This window comes from Suricata suricatta, chromosome 16, assembly GCF_006229205.1.
Source record: "Suricata suricatta isolate VVHF042 chromosome 16, meerkat_22Aug2017_6uvM2_HiC, whole genome shotgun sequence".
In the NCBI taxonomy this organism is placed as follows: Eukaryota; Metazoa; Chordata; class Mammalia; order Carnivora; family Herpestidae; genus Suricata; species Suricata suricatta.
This window is the reverse complement of record NC_043715.1, coordinates 16,565,843-16,587,961: the sequence shown is the minus strand read 5'-3', so window position 1 is coordinate 16,587,961 and position 22,119 is coordinate 16,565,843. Positions and strand designations below refer to the sequence as shown.

General features: G+C 41.2%; 1 protein-coding gene across 1 annotated transcript in view; it reads left to right on the top strand.

The window, feature by feature from the left end:
• Positions 1-22,119, top strand: part of TANGO6 (transport and golgi organization 6 homolog) — a 189,381-nt gene that overhangs the window by 23,941 nt on the left and 143,321 nt on the right. The window contains exons 5-7 of the mRNA XM_029925765.1: positions 712-848; positions 3,564-3,726; positions 9,787-9,869. Coding sequence (XP_029781625.1) covers positions 712-848; positions 3,564-3,726; positions 9,787-9,869 — 383 coding nt within the window. The remainder of the gene's footprint in view (positions 1-711; positions 849-3,563; positions 3,727-9,786; positions 9,870-22,119) is intronic.

Genomic DNA, 22,119 nt, shown 5'->3' with positions numbered 1-22,119 from the left:
GGAGGGGCAGAGAGGGAGGGAGACTTAAAATCCGAAGCAGGCTCCAGGCTCTGAGCTAGCTGTCAGCACAGAGCCCAATGCGGGGCTCGAACCCACGAACCGTGAGATCATGACCTGAGCCAAAGTTGGATGCTTAACTGACTGAGCCACCCAGGTGCCCCTAAACAAGGTTTCTTTTAACTCAAGATGCCAGGCTTTGTTTTGGCTCAGCTTTTCTGTACTGTGGCCTTAAAACTTTCTCTAGCTAGTAGGCCAGGGTATCCATGGGGCTCACCTTGTTTCCTTTTTTCTCTCAGGGGTCAGTGTCCTGGGCTGCCTGTTGTCCAGTGTCTGAAAACCATTGTTTATATATTTTGTTCAATTTTCCAATAATTTAAAGTGGTAAGGTAAAATCTGGTACCTGTTACTGCCTAGCTTTGGTTTAAAGCAGTTTAATTGACAAATGCATATAAAGTATATAATAGTAAAGGTAATAAGCACTGAGAGGAAGCTAGTATTCAAGTTATGTGGATCATAATATATTACAGTGATTAAGCCCCTTTTTCATCCGAACTTCATAGAAACCAACATCGAAAGGAAAGTGCAGGGGGGTAGATGATCTGATGAAAGAAAAACAGTTTTGAGTAGAGAAAAAACACTTTTCTGCCAGAATATTAAGCCCGCGCAGGGGGACTAGTCATGAGGTTTGACATCTGTGTCCATCTCTGGCAGCCGGGGCGGCTGGCGGGAGTGACGCAGAGGCAGCGGCTGCCGACTGGAAGAAGTGTGACTTGATTGCACAGATCCTGGCCTCTTGTCCCCAGCAGTCGCTTTCGCCAGAGGATTACTATAGGGGTCTCTGCCCCCAGGTAAACGATGCTGTTTCTTTTCACTGTGTGAGGATTATCTGCTTATGCACAGAGAGAGGACTGTTAGTGTTTCTCTAATGTGGAGGTGAAGGCAGTGTAATATGTAAGCTTGTTCAGTGAGGGGACTCAGTCTCTTTTTTTAATGTTTATTTTGTTCATTTTGAGAGAGAGAGAGCATGAGCGAGGGAGAGGGGCAGAGGGAGAGAGGGAATCTTAAGCAGCCTCCATGCCCTGCACAGAGCCCGAAGTGGGGCTCGATCCCATAACCTGGGATCATGACCTGAGCCAAAATCAAGAGTCGGATGCTCAAGGGACTAAGCCACCCAGGTGCCCCATCTAATGTGGAGGTGAAAGCAATATAATATTTAGGTCTATTGTTCACTGAGGGGCCTTGTTAAGTAAGTGAATAAACACCTGGGAAAGAGAACCCCCCCCCCCCCTGATTGTTAGGTCGAAGACCGCCGCGCCATTGTTAAGTGGGTAGTTCAGCTCCCTCTCAGAGCTGGAAGATGAAACTGAAGTTTCATCATGTTCATTATCTTTTCTGTGTAGTTTTAATTAGTTTAAAAAGAAATATTAAGTAAGCAAGGTAAATTAACATGGTAGACAGTTTAAAAAGCACAGAAGAGTAAACAGAAAAACAAATCTTCCTCTCATTTCTAGTCCCTCAGAAGTAGTCCCTCTTACCAATTTCTTGTCTGTTTTCCAGGGATATTATGTGTATTAATGTCTGTACAACTAAATGTCTATGTATCTATATATATTCAAATTTTTATCCAAATAATAACATGCTACACACAGCTTCTCATTTTGCCTTTTTTGAAAAAAATTTTAACTTTTTAAATTTATTTTTTTGAGAGAAAGAGACGGAGCGAGAGCAGGGAAGAGGCAGAGAGATAGGAAGACACAGAATCTGAAGCATCCTCCAGGCTCTGAGCTGTCGGCACAGGTTCGATGCGTGACTCGAACCCACAAACTGCGAGATCATGACCTAAGCTGAAATCAGATGCTTAACCAACTAGCCTCCCAGGCCCCCCTTCATTTTGTTTCTTAACAGTGTACCTTGCAGAGAGGCGCCTGGGTGGCTCAGTCAGTTAAGCATCCGACTTTGGCTTAGATCATGATCTGGCAGTTCTTGGGTTCTGTCCCTGCATTGGGGTCTCTGTTGTCACACAGAGCCTGCTTCAGATCCTTTGTCTCCCTCTCTCTGTCCCTCTCCTGCTCTTGCAGTGCTAGCTCGCTCTCTCTCAAATATGAGTAAACATTAAAAAAATTGGGAAAAAACCCAGTGTACCTTGGAAATAATTTCATACAGAATTGCCTCATTCTTTTCATGGGTACCTAGTATTTCACCATATTAATGTACCATAATTTATTTAACCAGCCTCCTATTAATGGACATTGAGTTGTTTCCATACTTTTGCTGCTACTAACCATGCTACAGTTAATATCTATAGATTTTTTATACATGCAAATATTGCCATGGGAAAAATCCCTAGAATTGAAACAGTTGGTTCCAAGGTTATGTGCATTTAAATTTTTGCTTGGTATTGTGTGTCTGTTTTCCCACACCTTTGCTTACACAGTGTGTTACAGGGGTTTCCCTTTTTTGCTAATCTTATATATGGAAAACGTGGGAGGAGTATTCTCGGTTAGCCTGCCCCACGCAGTTAGATATAAGGCACAGCAGTCCAGAGAAGGTCATTCCATTGTTACGCTCATCTTCAGGGTTCTCGTGGGTAGGCATGGTGAGAACAAAGTATCACAATGCAAAGATCTTATATTGAAAAATACTACATGTAAATCTTCCTACAGGACAAAATTCGCATTTGCAATGACGAGTAAGTATTTTCTGAATCGAGTAGTTCCAGTTTCGGCTCTTGACAAAATGATGAAACCAGTCACAGGCTTCACACTTGCTCAGTCTCTCTCTGGCCCTGTCAAAGGTCACATACAGTTTTTGGACAGAAGATACTCCTGTCTGCCATAAAGTACAAGACTCACTTTTATGTCAGGAAGAGAAATGCACTTTTTATTGGCTGTTTATATTAGGGGGAACCACTTATAGGCACAGGAGATCTATGTTTATCTTTGAGAATAAAATAGACTCCTTTCTGGGATAGGTCAGGCATGACAGGCTTTTCAGACCCTAAATATATTTATATGCCTTGATCCAGAAATTTCATTTGATGGTGCTATTTATAATAGCAAAAAAATTTATTTTTAAGTTTTTAATTTTAATTCCAGTATAGTTAACGTACAGTGTTAGATTTGTTTCAGGTGTACTATGATAGCAAAATTCTGAGACAAAACTGAATGTCTGGATGTTAGGAAATAATTTAATAAATTCTTATATACAACTTAAGTACAATATTTTTGAGGAATTTACAATATGAGAAGATTTCAACAATATGTGAAACTGAATCTTATGTGGGGTCTTTGTTAAAAAGAAAAAAATTATACAGATATACATTGGGGAAAATATACCATAAATGTTTTAGTGCTCTGGGATGATTTTTCTTCCTAAAACTTTATTTTGCAAATTTTCTACAATGAACATTTATTTTATAAATTTGATAACATCATTTTTTCTGTTGACTCAGTATTATTGCAGTAGGTTTGTTTTTTGGCTTAAAGAAATAGCGCTTTCTCTTTATTTAATGTAATGCTCCTTGCAAAGAACCTCGTATTTACCTCATATACTTTTTCTCATAGATTCTAGATTTATTTCACTTTCAAGATAAATTGACAGCGCGACAGTTTCAGAGAGTGGCCACAACTACCTTTATAACTCTGTCGAGAGAACGCCCACAACTGGCCGCGAAGTTCCTGCTGGAGCCGGTGCTGGCCCCTCTCCATCGGTGCTTAAACGTCGCAGGTAAAGGGGGACGTCTGGTGGCCGTGAGCCTCTCAAGGATCTTGCTCAGTGTTTCAGATTTCAGTGACTTAAGTCTGTCATAGTTCATTGTCTCCAACTTTGCTTTCTTTTCTCCCCAAATTTTTATGTTGAAAAGTCCGTCTCACATAAGTTCCGAGAAGAGTACCTTGAACCACCCCTGTGCACACTTTGCCTGGGTGGCCAGCTGTTCCTGTCCTGGCCACATTCACTGTATCTTTCTTTTTGTAACATGTACATATTTTGTGAAGCAATTGTTATGTGCAGACATCATCTAATATACAGACTTGGTTCAAATTTCTCTAGTTGTCTCAAGAATTTCCTTTGTAGCTATTTTCTTTTTTTAATCTAGATTCCAGTCAAGACTCATGTATTGCATTTACTTATTATATCTTTTTAGTTTCCACTAATGTAGAATAGTTCCCTAGCCTTTTGTTCGTCTTTCACCATGACGTTTTTTTCCCAGATAAATACACTTCCTTTATTGAGGGTAACAAACCGAAACAAAACCGCAAAACCCCAACATGTAAAAACTCAGGGTGTTAGAAATACAAACTCAGTTCATTCAAATTCAAGCCTATCTGGACCCTAGTCACAAATCCTAGTGAGGCACATGTGAAGTCAGGGAGAGGAAGACAGGAGTGAGGCCAAGAGAAAGGGTGTGAGGGAACCCCCATAGGTTCCCTAGGGATCCCCCTCACAGTGGTGCCTCCACCTTCCCAGAGACAGTGAAGATCTACGAGGCCCTAACCTTTTGACCATCCCCCGTCCCTGGCCAGGGCGTCGAAGGCCAATCCCAAATGATTCTACCCTCCCTTGCTCCATCCTCACTTGCTCAGGCTTTCAGTCTCACTCTTCTCCTCTCAACTTTTCTCTGTGAATAGTAGTAAGTTAGGGTACTGTTTAAGCCTCAGTGAGGCTGGGGGCCAAGGGACACACGGTGGAGGCGAGGTGAGAGGAGAAAAAGATTTGTCTAAGCATCCCTCTCTTCGTGGGATCCCACGGTGTACAATGAGCTCCTCTTTATACAAAATGTTTTTTAATGTTTATTTATTTTGAAAGTGATAGCATGAGGAGGGAGGGACAGAGAGAGGGAGAAAGAGAAAGAATCCTAAGCAGGCTCTGCGCTGTCAGCACAGAGCCAGACCTGGGGCTCAGACTCCCAAGCGGTGAGATCATGACCTGAGCTGAAATCAAGAGTCAAATGCTCAGTTGACTGAGCCCCCACCCCCCAGGAATCCCCAGCTCCTCTTTTGTATCCACTGCGGTCTGAGAAAGTGCACTGAGGCCTGAGCAGCTGTCCTGGAGACCTGCTGCTGGCCGGAGGAGCGGATGCGCTGGGTGGCCTGTGCCGGGCGGGCCGGCCGCTGTGTGAGACCACAGCGGCCGCGGCTTTTCCTGCGGGTCAGGCTGTTGCCCAGCACCGCCAGGGGGCGCTCTGCTGCCCTGCCAGGTCCGCGCACTTGCGCTGCCCCACGCCCTGGGAGGCCTCAGCAGATGCATGGGTGATGTTGCCGGCTGCGATGGCCGAGGGGTGGCCGAGGGCCCGGAGGAGGGGAGCTGGGCCAGCTCTTCAGTGTGGGCGGAAGGCGGGCCGTGCGGGTTGGGCTCAGCTCCACTGAGGGCTTTGGGAGGGGGGCTGCTAGGGTCCAGCAACAGCGTCGCTCTCCTCCGTCCTGGTCCAAGTCCTTGCTCTCACTGGGGTAGCAGCGCCTCGGGCCGGGGTCAGGCTGGGTGCTGAGGTCACGCCGAGGAGGGAAGGCATCCATCACCATGGCATTTTTGAAAAGCCTCAGTTGTAAAATGTTCTGCAATTTGTTTGTCTAATTGTTTCCTCATGATTAGATCCAGGTTAAACATTTCAGCAGCAGTATTACGTAGGATGACAGTGTTGTTTCTCAGTCTCCATCAGGTTAGGCGGCACATGTGATCAGTTTATCCCATTATTGGTGATGTTAAATTTGATCATTTCACGGGTAGCCTGATTTCTGCATTAACACCCATCGCTCTATGACAAGTAATCTGTGGGACAATAGTCTGAGGCTGTGTGTCCTGTTTCCTGGTGAGCCTTTCATGCTGTGGCTTGGTAGCCATTGATGATTCTTGCCAGTAAGACGGTGACTTTCTCTTGTTATTTTAATTTGTTAGGTTGGTATTCTTCTATAAAGAAGAGTTCTTCTTTCTCCTTACCCCTTTTATTTTTGTTTTTATTTATTTATTTAATTTTCTTTTTTTTTCTTTTATAGTTTATTGTCAAGTTGGTTTCCCACCTCATCTCTTAAGATTTTTTGTTTAGATTTTATTCCGTGGGTTACCAAACATTCTTGTCATTCATTTTTAAAACATATTTATTTATTTATTTACTTTGAGAGAGAGAGTGTATGCCCAAGAGTGGGGGCGGGGCAGAGAGAGAGGGAGAGAGAGAATCCCAAGTAGGCTCTGTGCTGTCAGTGGAAACCGGTGAGATCATGACCTAAGCCACAGGCCGGAGTCCGTTGCTTAACCGACTGCGCCACCCAGGCCCCCTCTGATCACTCATTTTGATGCTCAGATTTCCCCATATTTGGCTGGTGGATTTAGTTCTGTTTTAAAGTCTTTGAAAACTGACATTTCATCACCTCATCACCTCCCTTAGTATTGTTTTTATACTTTACGGAATATTCCCCCCCACAGTTTACTAAATTTAATGCTTGGATACAGAATACTATTTCAACATTCTTTGTTAAAAAAAAAAAAAAAAAAAACGAACAACCTTTCTAGATAGTAGTTCCTAAGGTTATAAATGAAAAAGTTTAATGTTATGGTTAAACCGAATTTAGTTCTGTGTAGACTTTTTCAAGAGTCATCTTGGGCGCCTGGGTGGCTCAGTTGATTGAGCACCCAGCTTCGGCTCAGGTCATGATCTCGCGGTTTGTGGGTTTGAGCCCCACGTTGGGCTCTGTGCTGACATCTAGCTCAGAGCCTGGATCCTGTCTTCAGATTCTGTGTCTTCCTCTCTCTCTGGCCCTCCCCTGCTCATGCTGTCTCTCTCTCTCTCAAAAATAAATAAAACATTAAAAATATTAAAAAAAAAAAGAAGTCATCTATAGTAAACATTTTTCTGGGTGTGTATAGTGGGGATGAGGTGGGTAGGGATAGAGAAAGTCTAATTCTGGTGGTGATGGAGGAGGGCACTTGTGGGGAAGAGCACTGGATGTTGTATGGAAATCAATTTGACAATAAAATATTAAAAAAAAGAGAGAAAGTCTAATTCTTGTGCATAGTAAAACTTTACTAGATTGAGCCTGGTGAAATGAAATTTGTGATTATTCAGACATGATAAACTTTTTCTTTTTTTGGTGTCCATGGATGGGTCCAAACTAAACATGCTATTTGAATAAATGATTAAAATTTCTTTATATACTTGATAGAAATCTAGTCTGGATTCAGTATATTCTTCACAAAATGGCTCCAGGGGTGCCTCAGTCAGTTGAGTGTCCAACTCTTGATTTAGCCCAGGTCATGACCCCAGGACTGTGGGATGGAGTCCTGCCTTGGGCTCTGCACTAAGTGTGAGGCCTGATTGGGATCGTCTCTCTCTCTCACCCTGTGTCCTTCTCCCCTGCCTGCGTGCTCTCTCTCTCTCTCTCTCTCTAAGAAAATAAAAAACAAAAGAAAAACAAAAAATGGCTTAAAAATGAAGTATTTTTTCTGTTGGCCTTCAGCATTAAGGTCTAGGAACTCTTTTATATCTAATTTCATGTTTTCAGAGTACACCTCATTCCGAATCTGTTCTCTGGTCTATGACTGAGTTAGGTGTTGTGGTCTGAGGCCGTGGTTCTTAGGGTGTGGCCCCAGGGCCAGCAGCGTCGGCACCACCTGGGACTTTATTAGAAATATGACTTCTTGGGCTCTCCTCAGACCGACTGAATCAGAAATGGGGGTGTGGGTCCCAACAATCTGTGTTTTAACAGGCCCTTCTGGGTAATTCAAAGGTGTGTTCAAGTTTGAGCACTGATCTAAAAGCACTATTCTTGGGACGCCAGATCCGTTCCATTTGTGGATCAATTATTGTCCTGGCCATTGTTCATTCCGATTGGGCATCTATTTGCCAGACATGTCTTCATATGTTCTTCATATGTTGGGTTGTATTTGTAACACCAGCTACGTGTTTTGCATTGAGAGTGTCTGGATAACAAAAAGGAGTATATGATAGTCTGACTGGTTGTGTATAGATAGCCCCATCACTGCCACTGGAAAAAAACCCCTAAAATATAAGCTTTCTTATTTTGTTTTTCATGTTATATCACATTTTAAGACTATGTGGCAATTATGATGAATTACCATATTTTATCAATTCTAAGGTGCACATGCTTTTAACATAAAAAACTTTCATTTTGGGGGGGGTCTCTTGGCTGGCTCAGTCAGTAGAGCATCTGGCTCTTGATCCTAGGGCTGTAAGTTCAAGCCCCACATTGGGCATGGAGTCTACTTAAAAAACAAACAAACAAAAACCCCCAAAACAAAAAACTTCAATTTTGGAAATATTTTTCACATTTTAACAATACTGATATCCAGATGTATCTCACAATTATTGTTGGCCAGTTAGCAGTCATGGCATTGTGCCTGCAAATGAGCGTTAAAAGTCTTAGAATAGATGTCAGTGACTTAGAAAAAAATTGTGAAGACAACAGTAGAGTGGCAAACTTTTTTTATTTTTTTATAAAACGTTTTAATTTATTTTTGAGAGAGAGCACTAGTGGGGAAGAGGCAGAGAGAAAAGGAGATACAGAATCTGAAGCTGTCAGCACAGAGCCTGATGTGAACCCACGAACTATGAGATCATGACCTGAGCCAAAGTCGGACACCTAACTGACTGAACCACCCAGGTGCCCCGAGAGTGGTGAAACTTTAAGAAATTTCACATTAGGGACAGTTGGGTGGCTCAGTTTTTAAGCGTCCACCTCTTGGTTTCGGCTCAGATCATGATCTCACGATTGGGGAGTTTGAGCCCTGCATCCAAATCTATGCTGTCAGCACAGAACCTGCTTAGGATTCTCCACCTCTTCCTCTCTCTCTGTCCTTCCCCGACTCATTCTCTCTCAAAAATAAAGTTAAAAAAAAAAAGAAATTTCACATCACCTGTACTCTTGGTGGCACAGAGGACAATAATTGTGGCAAAATGTGAATAGCAGTCATGGTGCTGAAATGTTTCAGAAGAGTTGCACTCTTAAATGTGAAGTGTTTATCCCAAACATGTAGTTTATATAAGGAATGATATTTAATAAAATTGTATGTAAAATAAATCTAAAAGAACTCTCTTAGTACTTTTTTAAATTAAGTTTTTAAATCTTAATTTTGTATAATTAACATGCAGTATTATATTAGTTTTGGATGTACAAAATACTGATTGAACAATTCTATAATAATTCGTGCTGATTCTGATAAATGTACTGTTTATTCGCCATCACCTCTATCACATATTCCCCACTAAACTCCCTTCTTGTAATCATTTTTATAAAATCTATTCTAAAACTTTTTTTTAAGATTTTACTTTTAAGTAATCCGTACACATAACATGGGCTTCGCTAATCTCACAACCTGAAGATCAAGAGTCCTGTGCTCCACTGACTGAGCCAGCCGGGACCCTTATTTTCAGACTTTTTAAAGGAAACTTTTCAAACACATCTATAGAGAAAAGTAAAATAAATTCCTTTGTACCAGTCACCTCAACATAACCACTGTCATTTTCACTTAATATAATCCCCAATTTTTCATTCATTAAATTTCAAGTAAAATTTCAAGTCATAATGTTTCATAGGTTACTTGCTTTTTTCTTTCTCATGATACATAAAATAACGAATGTTTATAATCATTGGCATCGGAGATTTCATGAAATACTGTATTTGGTGTTGTGTTGTACATTGGTAGCCATGTTGAATCTCTAATTTTAGGTGTTAGCTTACAGAACTATCTTTCTAGCAACACTTTCTTCCTTTAAGTCCTGAGCTCTATTCAATAGTGAGGCACTGAGTATGGGTAATTTTGTTTTTTGTTCTCTAGAGATTCCAGCGAGTGAGATGGCGCCAGGGACCATTTTGGTGACAGAAGAAGAACTTAGCAGATGTATTGAGGATGTGTTTAAGGTTGGTAACTTATGTCACTAATGTCTTTAGCTAATATTTACACATAATCTTTTAAAATACTTTTGCCTTTCTGGGGTGCCTGGATGGCTCAGTAGATTAAGCCTCCGACTTTGGCTCATGTCATGATCTCATAGTTTGTGGATTCGAGCCCCATGTCAGGCTCTCGGCCGAAAGCTCAGAGCCTAGAGCCTGTTTCAGATTGTGTCTCTCTTTCTCTGTACCCCTCCCGTGCTCACACTCTGTCTTTCTGTGTCTCTTAAAAATAATAAATAAACACTAAAAAATTTTTTTAATAAAATAGTTTTGCTTTTCTGGGGTGCCTGGGTGGCTCAATCCGACTTCGGCTGAGGCCATGATCTTGCCTGGGAGTTGGAGCCCCGCATTGGGCTCTTTGCTGACGGCTCAGAGCCTGCAGCCTGCCTTGGCTTCTGTGTCTCCCTCTCTCTGCCCCTTCTCTGCACACTCGCTCTCTCTATCAAAATAATAAATAAACATTAAAAAAATTTTAAATTCCAAACTATCATGATTTTTCACTTTGAAAACTGTAAAATATAAACTTAAAAAGCTGATACATTTTGAAACTGTCAATTTCATCATTTACTCTGAATGTTAAACAGTTTAGATTTTCTAACTGGCACATACCACTGATGGAAGCATGTCTTTTGAAGAAGTTAATAGTGGCTTTTGCAGTGCTATAGGCTTCCAAAAGTGTATGACGATAATGAATCTACGTTATGCCTTTTGAAAGTAATCACCATCATATAGAAGTAAGTCTGAATAAGTGAATCTAAATATATTACTGAAAATAAAAATGTGTCTCAAAAAAAAAATGTATCTCTATGATTACAGTCTTGTAAATATATATGAAACATATATTTTTAGACAAAAAATGAAATCCATTGTGTTAGGGCCAGATGAAGCTGGGGTAAATATTCTTCATTAAAGTTTATTTCAATAAATTTATAAAGTTCTTTTCTATGAAAAATATCCACACTAGTAAACAGCTTTCAAAATCATATTCCATGTAAAAGGTGCAGCTCCTTTGGAAAATAGTTTGGCAGTTCCTCAAAACATTAAACGTGGAATTACTATTTGACACAGTAATTCCATTCTTAGGTGTGTACCCAAGAGAAATGAGAACATGTTCAGGCAAAAATCTGTGCACAAATGCTTATCACGGCATTTGTCATAATAGCCCAAACATGGAAATAATCCAAATGTTTATCAACTGATAAATGGACACACAAATATGATATATCCATATCCTGGAATATTTTTTAGCCATAAAAAGGAATGAAGTATGGACACATGCACAGACAAACATTTAAAAGTAACAAATTTCAAACTTAAATAGAAACCAAAAGCAAAAGACCACACATTGAATGATTCCATTTATGTAGAATATTAAGATTGGGCAATTTCAGAGAAACAGAAAGTAGATGAGTGGTTTCTGGGGGCTGGGGCTGGGGCTGGGGCTGGGGCTGGGGAATTGGGAATGGCTGCTAACGGGTATGGGGTTTCTTTTTGAGGTAAGGAAAATGCTCAGTGGTGATAGTTATACAGTCTTGTGAATATACTAAAACCCACTTACGTGTACATTTTAAGAATGAATTTTTTTAAATGTTTATTTTTGAGAATGAGAGAGAGACAGAACACAAGCAGGGGAGGGGCAGAGAGAGAGGGAGACACAGAATCAGAAGCAGGTTCTAGGCTCTGAGCTGTCAGCCCAGAGCCCAATGCAGAGCTTGAACCATGAGATCATGACCTGGGCTGAAGTTGGATGCTTAACTGACTAAGCCACCCAGGCACCCCTTGAGAGTGAATTTTATGGCATGTAGATTACTTATCAACAATTTAAAAAATTATATTCCACATTTCTCATTTCTTTTCTATGGCAATACATTAAGTATTTTAAGAGTGTTTAGTTTTTATGAAATAATTCAAACATACAGGAAATGCAGACTAAAACACTCATGCACCCATCACTCAGCTTAAGAAATTAAACATTACCAGTTCAGTTGAAATCTTCTATCTATCCACATTTCCATGGCTTCCCATCTAAAGATACATTGTGGTTTTAATTAAGTTAGTTCTCTTATTACTAGTGAGTTGAGCACCGTTTGTGTTTTTGGCTTATTCATATTTTTTCTTCTATAAATTGCCTATTCATATGTTTTGTACATTTTAAAATTGCCTCTTCAAAATTTTTTTAGAATAAATCTTTTTTTTAAAGTTTATTTATTTTGAGAGAGACAGAGACAGCATGAGTTGGAGAGAGGCAGAGAGAGAGGGAGAACACAGAGGCTTGAACTTGGGGCCTAATCCCATGAATCTGCGAGATCATGATCTGAGCAGAAACCAAGAGTTGGATGCTTAACCAGCTAAGCCCCCCAGGTGCCCCTAGAAATCTTTTTTTATAAAACAGCTTTATTGAGATATACTTTACAGACAATAAAATAGTGTTTTAGGCGTACAGGTCAATGATTTTTAGTAAGTTTACAGAGTTGTAAAACTAATACAGTACAACTTTAGAACATAGAACAGTTCCCTGTGCCTATTTATAGTCACTCTTTGTTCCCACCCTCAGCCCAGGCAACCACTAATCTACTGTCTGTCTCTATGAATTTGCCTTTTGTGACTCTTTCATGGGAGGGAACCACCAACATGTGATCTTTTGTGGCTGGCTTCTCTCTCTTAGTATGATTTTTTGTTTGTGTTGTTTGTTTGTTTGTTTGTTGCTTTTTAAGTAATCTCTTTGTCCAACATGGGGCTTGAACACATGACCCTGAGATCAAGAGTCATGGACCGTTGATCAAGTGTACTGACTGGGCCAGCAGGCACCCTGTCTCAGAATAATGTTTGTGGGGTTTATCCAGGTTGTTGCCTATATCAATATTTTGCCGCTTTTAATTGTTAAGTAATATTCCACAGTATCAATATACCACATTTGGTTTATTTGTTCATCAGTTGACAGACATTTAGATGTAAAGTAGAACTTTCTTTTTTCAAACAGCTTTATGAGATATAGTTCATGTACTGTACAGTGTACTCATTTAAAGTATGTAAATTAGGGCACCTGTCTGGCACAGTCAGTAGAGCATGCAACTCTTGATCTTGGCGTAGGGAGTTCAAGCCCCACACTGGTTGTGGAGTCTACTTTAAAAAATAAAATAAGGGGCCCCTGTGTGGCTCAGTCAGTTAAGCGGCCGACTTCGGCTCAAGTCATGATCTCACGGTTCGTGAATTTGAGCCCCGCATCAGGCTCTGTGCTGACAGCTCAGAGCCTGGAGCCTGCTTCAGATTCTGTGTCTTCTCTCTCTGACCCTCCGCTGCTCATGCTGTCTCTCTTTTTCTCTCAAAAATAAATAAAACATCAAAAAAATAAAAAATAAAAAAATACATAAAATAACAAAGTATGCAGATTAGTGGATTTTTAGCATATTCATGGACTCCCGCAGCCATCATCACAGTTGATTTTAGAGTGCTCCATTACCCAAAAAGATATCCCCCTCTACACCCAAAGCCCTTCACCACCCTTTTCTCCATTCTCCCTACTCCTCACCCCTCCAACCCTAGGCAACCACTAATCTACTTTCTCCTTCTACAGATTTGCCTATTCTGGACATTGCATATAAATGGAATTATACAGCATATGGTCTTTAGTGATTGGTTTCTTTTACTTATCATGATATTTTAAAGGTTTATATTATAGCACAAAGCAGGACCTCATGTTTTAAAGGTTTCTTTTATTTTTAAGTAAATGTTGCACCAACATGGGGTGCAAACTCACAACCCCAAGATCCAAAGTTGCATGCGCTACTGAGTGAGCCAATCAGATGCCCCAAGACTTCATTTCTTTTTATTGCTGAAAAAGATTCTATTGTTGATATAGACTGCATTTTGTAATCCATTCATCCTTTGATATATATTTGGGTTGTTTTTACATTTTATTTTATTTTTTTAATGCTCTAATTATTTTTGAGAGAGAGAGAGAGAGAGAGAGAGAGAGAGAGAGAGAGAGAGAGAGAGACAGCATGAACAGGGGAGGGTCAGAGAGAAAGGGAGACACAGAATCCAAAGACAGCCTCCAGGCTCTGAGCTAGCTGTGAGCACAGAGCCCAGTGCGGGGCTTGAACCCACAAACTGTGAGATCATGACCTGAGCTGAAGTCGGATACCTAACTGACTGATCCACCCAGGCACCCCTGTTTTTACATTTTAGCTATTATGATTAATGCCACTATGGACATTTGTGTACAAGTCTTTGTGTGTACATGTGTTTTCATTTCTCCTGGGTATACACCTAAGAGTAGAATTGCTAGATTTTATGGTAGCACCATGTTTAACCCTTTGAAGAACTGCCAAAGTGGCTGCACCACCTTCCATTTCTAGCAGCAGTATGTGCGGGTATAGAGTCAATCTTAAGTCATATTCTTTCAGAGAAGACGGCAGATGATTTGGGGGCTTTTTTTGTTTGTTTTATTTTGTTTTTGCTTTGTTAAAGTGTTATTGATTTAAGTAATTTCTACACCCAATGTGGGACTCAAACTCATGACCCCAAGACCAAGAGTCCCACACTCTTCTGACTGAACCAGCCAGGTGCCTCTGTTTTCTTTTGTTTTAAACTTAATGTATGATATTAATGATTTATAGATATAAAATTCACACTTAAAAATTCAAAACTCATTCTCTACAACATTCAACTTTTTTCTAAACTAAGATGTTCACTTTCCTTTCATTTAATTTCATTATCAAAAAAAGAGAATGCCCTTTACAAGGTTGACCTGATATACAAATAGAGCATCTAATTGCTCATGGATAAAACCTGACAATGAAAATAATGCTTTTTTGTTTTTCTAAATGCCTCATTTAGAGATTTATGAACAGAAAGTTTTTATATTCTGTTCTACATATTCATAGGCAAGGACATTTTTGAGTATAGAAAGATAAGAAATTATATAGAGCAGTCTAGAAAGCAAATGTTCTGAATTAGAGAATAAGGCCCATCTAACTCTCAGAAAGGTTGTCTTCAGTCGGACACCATCTACGGACTCTCCTGATGAAAACTGCTAAATGTTTGGGTGTGGAATGTCAGAAAGACTTGAAAGTGTCAGGGGTAGAACTTAATTGTGACTTCACTTTGGCACAAACCCCTTACTTTCTGGGAAGTGAAAAAACAAAAAAACAAAAAAACAAACCATGCTTTAAGAGGAAAAAGAAAGCAAATCAGCTTCTTTCTGGAAAGTGAATTAGCCTCTAAAAAAATGGAGAGATCCAGAAATAGTGAATCCTGCCATTGTTCCTATTCTTACCCTTTAAAAAAGGGAGAGGAAAAAAATCCTCCTAATTTGGTGACCAGTTTGGTGAATAGAAACCTCTTGGCGAGGCCAGCAAAATGTTAGTTTGCTGTAAACACTTGATTATGCACAAAGATCGGACGTTTATGAAAGCAGGAAGGGGCGCGGATGGTAATTATTCTCCCTACACGGTTTTGGCAGCTCAGCTGCACTGGGAAAACAGAGGAAATGTGTATGTTGGGGGAAAATGGTAAACACTGTGTAAAGTTTAGCAACAAAGGCTGTGTTGTCTTTATTAACTTTCTGCTAATACTAAATTACAGAGCACAGCTCAGAGGCAGGAAATAAGGAAAACATCTGGGGTAGTTGAACTGATCCAGCAACTCACTGGGTAGCAGGAGGTACAAGAGGGTGTTTAATTTTAGAGAGGCATTTGGGACCATGTCCAGCTCCAGTTTTCTCTCTCTTTTTCTTTTCTTTTTAACAGATTTATTGGGATATAATTCACATACTCCACAATTCACACATTTAAAGTGTTCAACTCAGTGCTTTTAGTGTAGTCACGGGACTGTGCGACCATCACCGCAAATCTGATTTTAGAAAATTAATGTCCCCCTAAAAGGACCCCATACCCATTACCCATACCCATTCACTCTCCCTTCTCCCAATTTTATTTTATTAAAAAAAGTTTTTAATGTTTATTTACTTTTGAGAGACAGAGACAGAGCATGAGTGGGGGAGGGACAGAGAGACGGGGAGACACAGAATCAGAAGCAGGCTCCAGACTCCAAGCTGTGAGCACAGAGCCCGATGCAGGGCTCAAACCCACAACCTGTGAGATCATGACCTGAGCCAAAGATTGGACACTTTACTGACTGAGCCACCCAGGTGTCCCTCCCTTTTCCCAGTTAAAAAAAAATTATTTATTTTGAGAGAGCATGTGTGAGTGTGGGAGGGTCAGAGAGTGAGGGAGAGAGAGAATCCCAAGCTGATGGTGCAGAGCCTAATGTGGGGCTTGAACCCATGAACTGTGAGATCACAGCCTAAGCTGGAAGTCAAGAGTTAGACACTTAACTGATAGAGCCACCCAGGCTCCCCTCCCTTCTTCTAATTTTGCCCCCAAGCAGTAGGTGACCACTAAAGTGAACTTGCTGTCTCTGTAGACTTGCCCGTTATGGATCTTTCATATGAATGGACTTATGTGCTATGTGATCTTTTGTAGCGGACTTTTCACCAGCAGGATGTTTTTAAGATTCATCCATGTTGTTGCCTAAAGCATTTTGTCAGTTGTTGGGAATTTTTGTTGTTTCCACATTTTGGCTCTTGTGAGCAATGCTGCTACAGACATTCATGTACAAGTCGTGTGGACATATGTTTTCATTTCTCCTGGGTTTGTAGCTGGGAGGGACATTGCTGGATCTTTGATAACACCATGTTCAACTTTTTGAGGTCCTGCCGGACTGTTTTCCAAAGTGGCAGCACCGTTTACGTTCCCATAGGCAGTGGGTGAGAGTTCCAATTTACCCTCTCTGGCCAACGCTAGCACTGGACCTCTCTTCCTCCTCCTCTGCATGCCTCCCCGGCCCCTCCATTGTTGTAGCCTTGCTAGGGGGAGTAAAGTAGTGTCTTACTATGGGTTTGCCCGTTGCCCATTTTTATTTTTATTTATTTTGTTTTTTAATGTTTTTTATTTATTTTTGAGAGACAGAGAGAGACACCACTAGCAGGGGAAGGTCAGAGAGAGAGGGAGACACAGAATCTGAAGCAGGCTCCAGACTCTGATCTAGCGGTCAGCACAGAGCCCGACCGCGGGGCTCAAACCCATGAACCGTGAGATCATGACCTGAGCTGAAGCCAGATGCTTAGCCAACTGAGCCACCCAGGGGCTCCTATTTATTTTTTTTTTAATTTTTATTTTTAAGCAATCTCTATACCCAACATGGTGCTCGAATTCACCCTGGGATCAACAGTTACACGCTCTACCTACCGACCGAGCCAGCCAGGTGTCCCTCCTTTGCCCATATTTAAGTTGAGTTCTTTTTTATCCTTGGGTTGAGGGACTGGATTCACCCTCACCAATAGCTCTCCCCAAAGAAATCTTCCTCATCAGTCTCCTCTTGGTCTCCACACATTTGTTCCTTCTCTACTCTCTTTCTGAATGGAAAGTTTTTATAGTCCTGCTCTCATTTTAGTCTGGTAGCTTCTGTTGGAGTTTTTGCGTCTATTTTATCTCAGCGTCTCACTTGACATTTCCAGTTGAACGTCCTGTGTCACCTGCATCCTCACAGCGCCCTTCTGGCTGCCCTCCCAGTACCTAACTATGGAACCCCGTGGGTCCTCAGAGCCTGTTTCCTCTTTACTGTAGACACAATCCAGATCAGATTGGTTTTCTGATTAGCACCAGAGTGGAATTAGAAGTAACAAATTAGAAGTTAGTTAGACTGACTAAGGCACACTGACAAGAGAATGCCGGCAGCGAGGATCAAGAAAGGAGACAGAAAACGTACTCCAAAAGAGCATAATAATTTGAAAAACAAAGCATGCTGGGGTTGCTGTGCTCAGTGTACTTTAGGAAGGCAAGGGTTGCGTCTGCTCCATTAAAAACAATACTTTCTTCTGAAAGACGTCAAATATAAATACATTTTGGTATTTAAAGAAATAAGCCTTCAGCTTGGGAAAATGTGGCCGGAGCAATTATAAGAGAAGGCCTTTCCACACGTACATCCCTTACGTACAGCCTGGAGTAGAGCGTGTGGCTGGTGGGCCAGGTGGGAAGGTCTCAACGAAACAGGTGGACACAGAGATGCTCATTGAATGGAACTGGAAATCTGGCATAGCATCTTGTACTTCTGCATAAATAATTCTCGTCTTTTCTCTGTGTGTACCTTACATCTGGTAAAATTATTTAAGGCAAAAAGGGGATTTTCAGCCTAAATAACTTTTTTAAATTTATTTTTTTAATATTTATTTATTTTTGAGACACAGAAAGAGACCATGAGTGGGGGAGGAACAGAGAGAGAGAGGGAGACACTGAATCTAAATCAGGCTCCCAGCTCTGAGCTGTCAGCACAGAGCCCGGTGCAGGACTTGAACCCACAAACCATGAGATCATGACCTGTGCTAAAGTCGTATGCTTAACCAACTGAGCCACCCAGGCGCCCTGCAGCTCAAATAACTTTTAGTCCAATGGTTTCCTATTCTGTCTCCACTTTTCTTTTTTTATGTTTATTTATTCTGAGAGGGTGGTAGGAGCAACGAGTGAATGAGTGAGAGAATCCTAAGCAGGCTTTATGCTGTCATTGTGGAGCCTGACATGGGGCTCAATCCCAGGAACCGTGAGATCATGACCTGAGCCAAAATCAAGAGTCAGATGCTTAACCATCTGAGTCACCAGGGTGCCCCTATTCTGTTTCCTTCTGACTCTGGATGTTGGGACACCGTAGCCCTATAATACTTAATTTTTGGGGCTCCTGGGTGGCTCAGTCGGTTAAGCATCTGGCTTTGGCTCAGGTCATAATCTCATGGTTTGTGGGTTCAAGCCCCGCGTCGGACTCTGTGCTCACAGCTGGCTCAGAGCCTGGAGCCTATTTCAGATTCTGTGTCTTCCTCTCTCTCTGACCTTCCCCTGCTCTCACTGTCTCTCGCTGTCTCTCAAAAATAAATTAAAAAAAAACAGAATAAAAAACATTAGAATACTGAATTTTTTTGTCCTCCCTAGTATGAGAGAGATAAATGGTTTTCTTTTGCCTAGATAGGCAAAGAGGACTGGGTTGCATAGGGATGGTTCATGGTAGGGTAGGATGAGAGAATTAGAATTCTTTACAATTTGGACATTTTCTTGCTCTTAAGAGAATCGGTCAGAATCTCATACTAGGTGGGGCCAGGGGTGGGAATGAGGAATGTTGCCTTTTAGTCTAATTCTTCACGGTACTTGCTGAGATTTCCTAAGGCAGGAGAAATTTTAGGGTAGGAAAGACTAGAAGGTACCTAATTAGTTTATATTCTTCATTCTCATTTCCATTTTATCTCTCTGTTTCCAGATTCAGGGAATCCCTGACTTTAATTATCCAAGTCTTTTTTACCCCATTTAATCTTAACAAATTTCTAATTAAAGTTACTCTGTCAGATTGACTCCTCTTTCTGAATTGTTAATTGTTTTTGTAGAATAAATTGTTATAATAGAATCTTAGCGCTGAAAGGAAATTCAGAAATATTTAATTTCTTTTTGTTGTTTTTGAATAGACTTTGTTTTTTAGAGCAGTTTGATGTTCACAGAACAGCGGGTAGGAAGTACAGAGTTACCGCGCATCTCCTGTCCCTGCATGTGCAGCCTCTCCTGCTGTTAACATTTCACACGAAGAGTGGGGCATTTGTTACCGTTGATGAGCCTACATTAGCATGACACTATCACCAAAGTCCAGAGTTTACATTAGCGTTCACTCTTGGTGGGGTACAACCTTTGGGTTTGACAAATTAATCCGTTATTTTATAGTAAAGGAAACAAACCCCAAAAGACCGGGAAGTTGGGGTGCCAGGCTGGCTCAGTTGGTAGAGCATGCAACTCTTGATCTCAGAGTTGTGAAGCAACTTGTCCTGAATCTGGTCCAGAAAGCAATCCTTTCACTTCTTCTCTTTCTCTCACTCTGTGTTTAGAAAAGCTAATATTTGCACATGGTATAAATTTAAGAAGTGCAAAAGCCTTTGTGGTAAAGAATTAGTCTTCTCCCGCCTGTGGGTCTTCCCCAAAGGCAGTCATTCTTTCAGATGTTTCCAACTCTAACTGAACTATGACCTTGAATAGCATGCAGAAGACCAACAGAGGTGTTCTTTAAGCTGTGGGAAAGGCAAGTGTTAGGTGGTGCATTCTGATTCTGCGGGACAATGCAGTGCAAACCACCTCGCCTTTAGCGTCCAGCAGACCTAGGTTGGACTCTGGCTCTAGGATTGACTATTAGGTGAGTTATTTAAGACTTGCGTTTGAGGGATAAAACCAGGTAACTTTTGGTAGGTTCATTGTATTCTTTAGCAAATGATATGTGCTCAAAGAACTGTCAGTTCTCTTTCTGTTCGAGGAAACTCTTTTTTAAAAAGATTATTTTATGCAGTATGCTCTGAAAGCACGCTTAGTGCAAAATCCTATATTAGGTAACTTGGCTTGTCCTTTGCTTCTAACAAGTCTTAATTAAACTCAGTAAGTGCATTAGGAGTTCTGGAACATTACTATCAAAAGGATCCCTGTGATATTTTAGAAGGCAGCCTTTGACGAGTTTAATCTTTAACAGGGGTAAAATCAAGTCCCAGCCTGTACTGAATTTCAATGTTAGGATTCAGTCAGCTTGATTCATGTTTCTGTTTCCACACGTATACATCCCTATAAAAGATAAGGCCATAAATTAAGAAGACAGTTCCATTTACAGCAGCATCAGCAAGTACTTAGGAATAAACGTAACATTTGCATGGGGCTGTGTATTTTACAAAGTATTTTAAATGAATTATCTTAACTGGTACTTATGCCAAAAGCTTAACGCTTGCATTATAAATGAGGAAACGGAATCCTAGGGGGGTTTAAATGTCTTACCTGTGTTCTCTCACTTAATATGTGATTTGGGACAATCGCATAGGTGTCAGGAGCAAAATTCATACCCGTTTCCGACTCCCGACTTCCTGGTGCTCTTTCGGCCCCGCAGTGATGTCTAAGGGATGCGCCCAAGCATGTAATGCAAGTCTCGGACATGAGAAATGGAGTTTGCGACGGCTGCTTTCTGTTTTGTTTTGCTTTGAATCAGAAACACATGTTTATTCTTAATACTTTTGACCATTTTGACTCCTCCGGGTTTTTCCTTCTTAATTTAAATTTCTAGTCAGTCCTTCCAGAGAAATCCAGTCCTTTAGATAATGATAGGTACTGACCAAGCCACAGCAAGAACATCAGACCTCCTTTTGTTCAGTCTGCTCTCCCTTCCAAGGCTGAAGTTTTAGGATTCTTCAGTTAATTAGCATTGATTGAATAGCTTCTAGCTACAGCTTTAACAACACAAAAGAAAATACTGGGGGCATTGTAATTCCCCCACAAAAACAGAGCTTTTGAGAAAATAAAAAGCATTCAGTGTGTTTTATTCATTCTTTCTTTGATTCAGCTAATCAGTCAGAAAAAAATTTTTTTTTTTACCAAGTCCATACAGAATGCCAGCTACTGTGCTAAGTTTACAAACACAGAAATGATTAAGAGCCAGTTACTGCCTTCAAGGAGCCCCCAGTCGGGCAAACAAGAGTTACAAGTAGCACGTGATGTATCGTTAACAGTACCCAGAAACATGTCTTTGTTACCTGCTTAGGGTGATCTCTGAGCTTAGATGAAGGGTTGTAAGGCTTAGCCACAGACACGCCTTCTCATGGCCGGTTCTGTGATAGAAAGCCAACACGCATTCAGAAAGGAATGAGGAAATCCCTGTAAGGTTTAATAGACGGAGGCAGAGATGGGAGGAAAAAGAGGCCACGTTATGGAGCCAAGAAGGCCTTTATTGGAGTCTGCAATTCCCGGGCGAGATTCCGTGACTCTGGAGGGGGGAGTCAGGGAAGTCGCGCCTGATATGGGAGAGCAAGGTCTTTTATGGGTGCAGGAGTTCCGGGTTTGAGCTCAGGTGGGCTGATAGCCACGTAGGGTCATCTTTGGACGGTGGCAGGATTCAATTGGCTGTTCGCTTCGGTGGGGAGGGGGATGCTGGAATTCCATGGTGAGGCATTCCAGTTTGAGACAGTCCAGATTGAGAGTAGGGGTCGTCAGTCCTGGTGGCGCCTGGATCTGTTATCTGGCCTGCAATAAAATGGCCGCTGGTGCTTTCCAAATGGCTTGGGTCATACCAGGTTTGCAAGTGGGTTGTCAGTGTTCGCAGCTTTCCACATCAAAGTGGCCGCTCAGTTGCCTTCCCATGGCAACTCTTACAATCCCCAAGC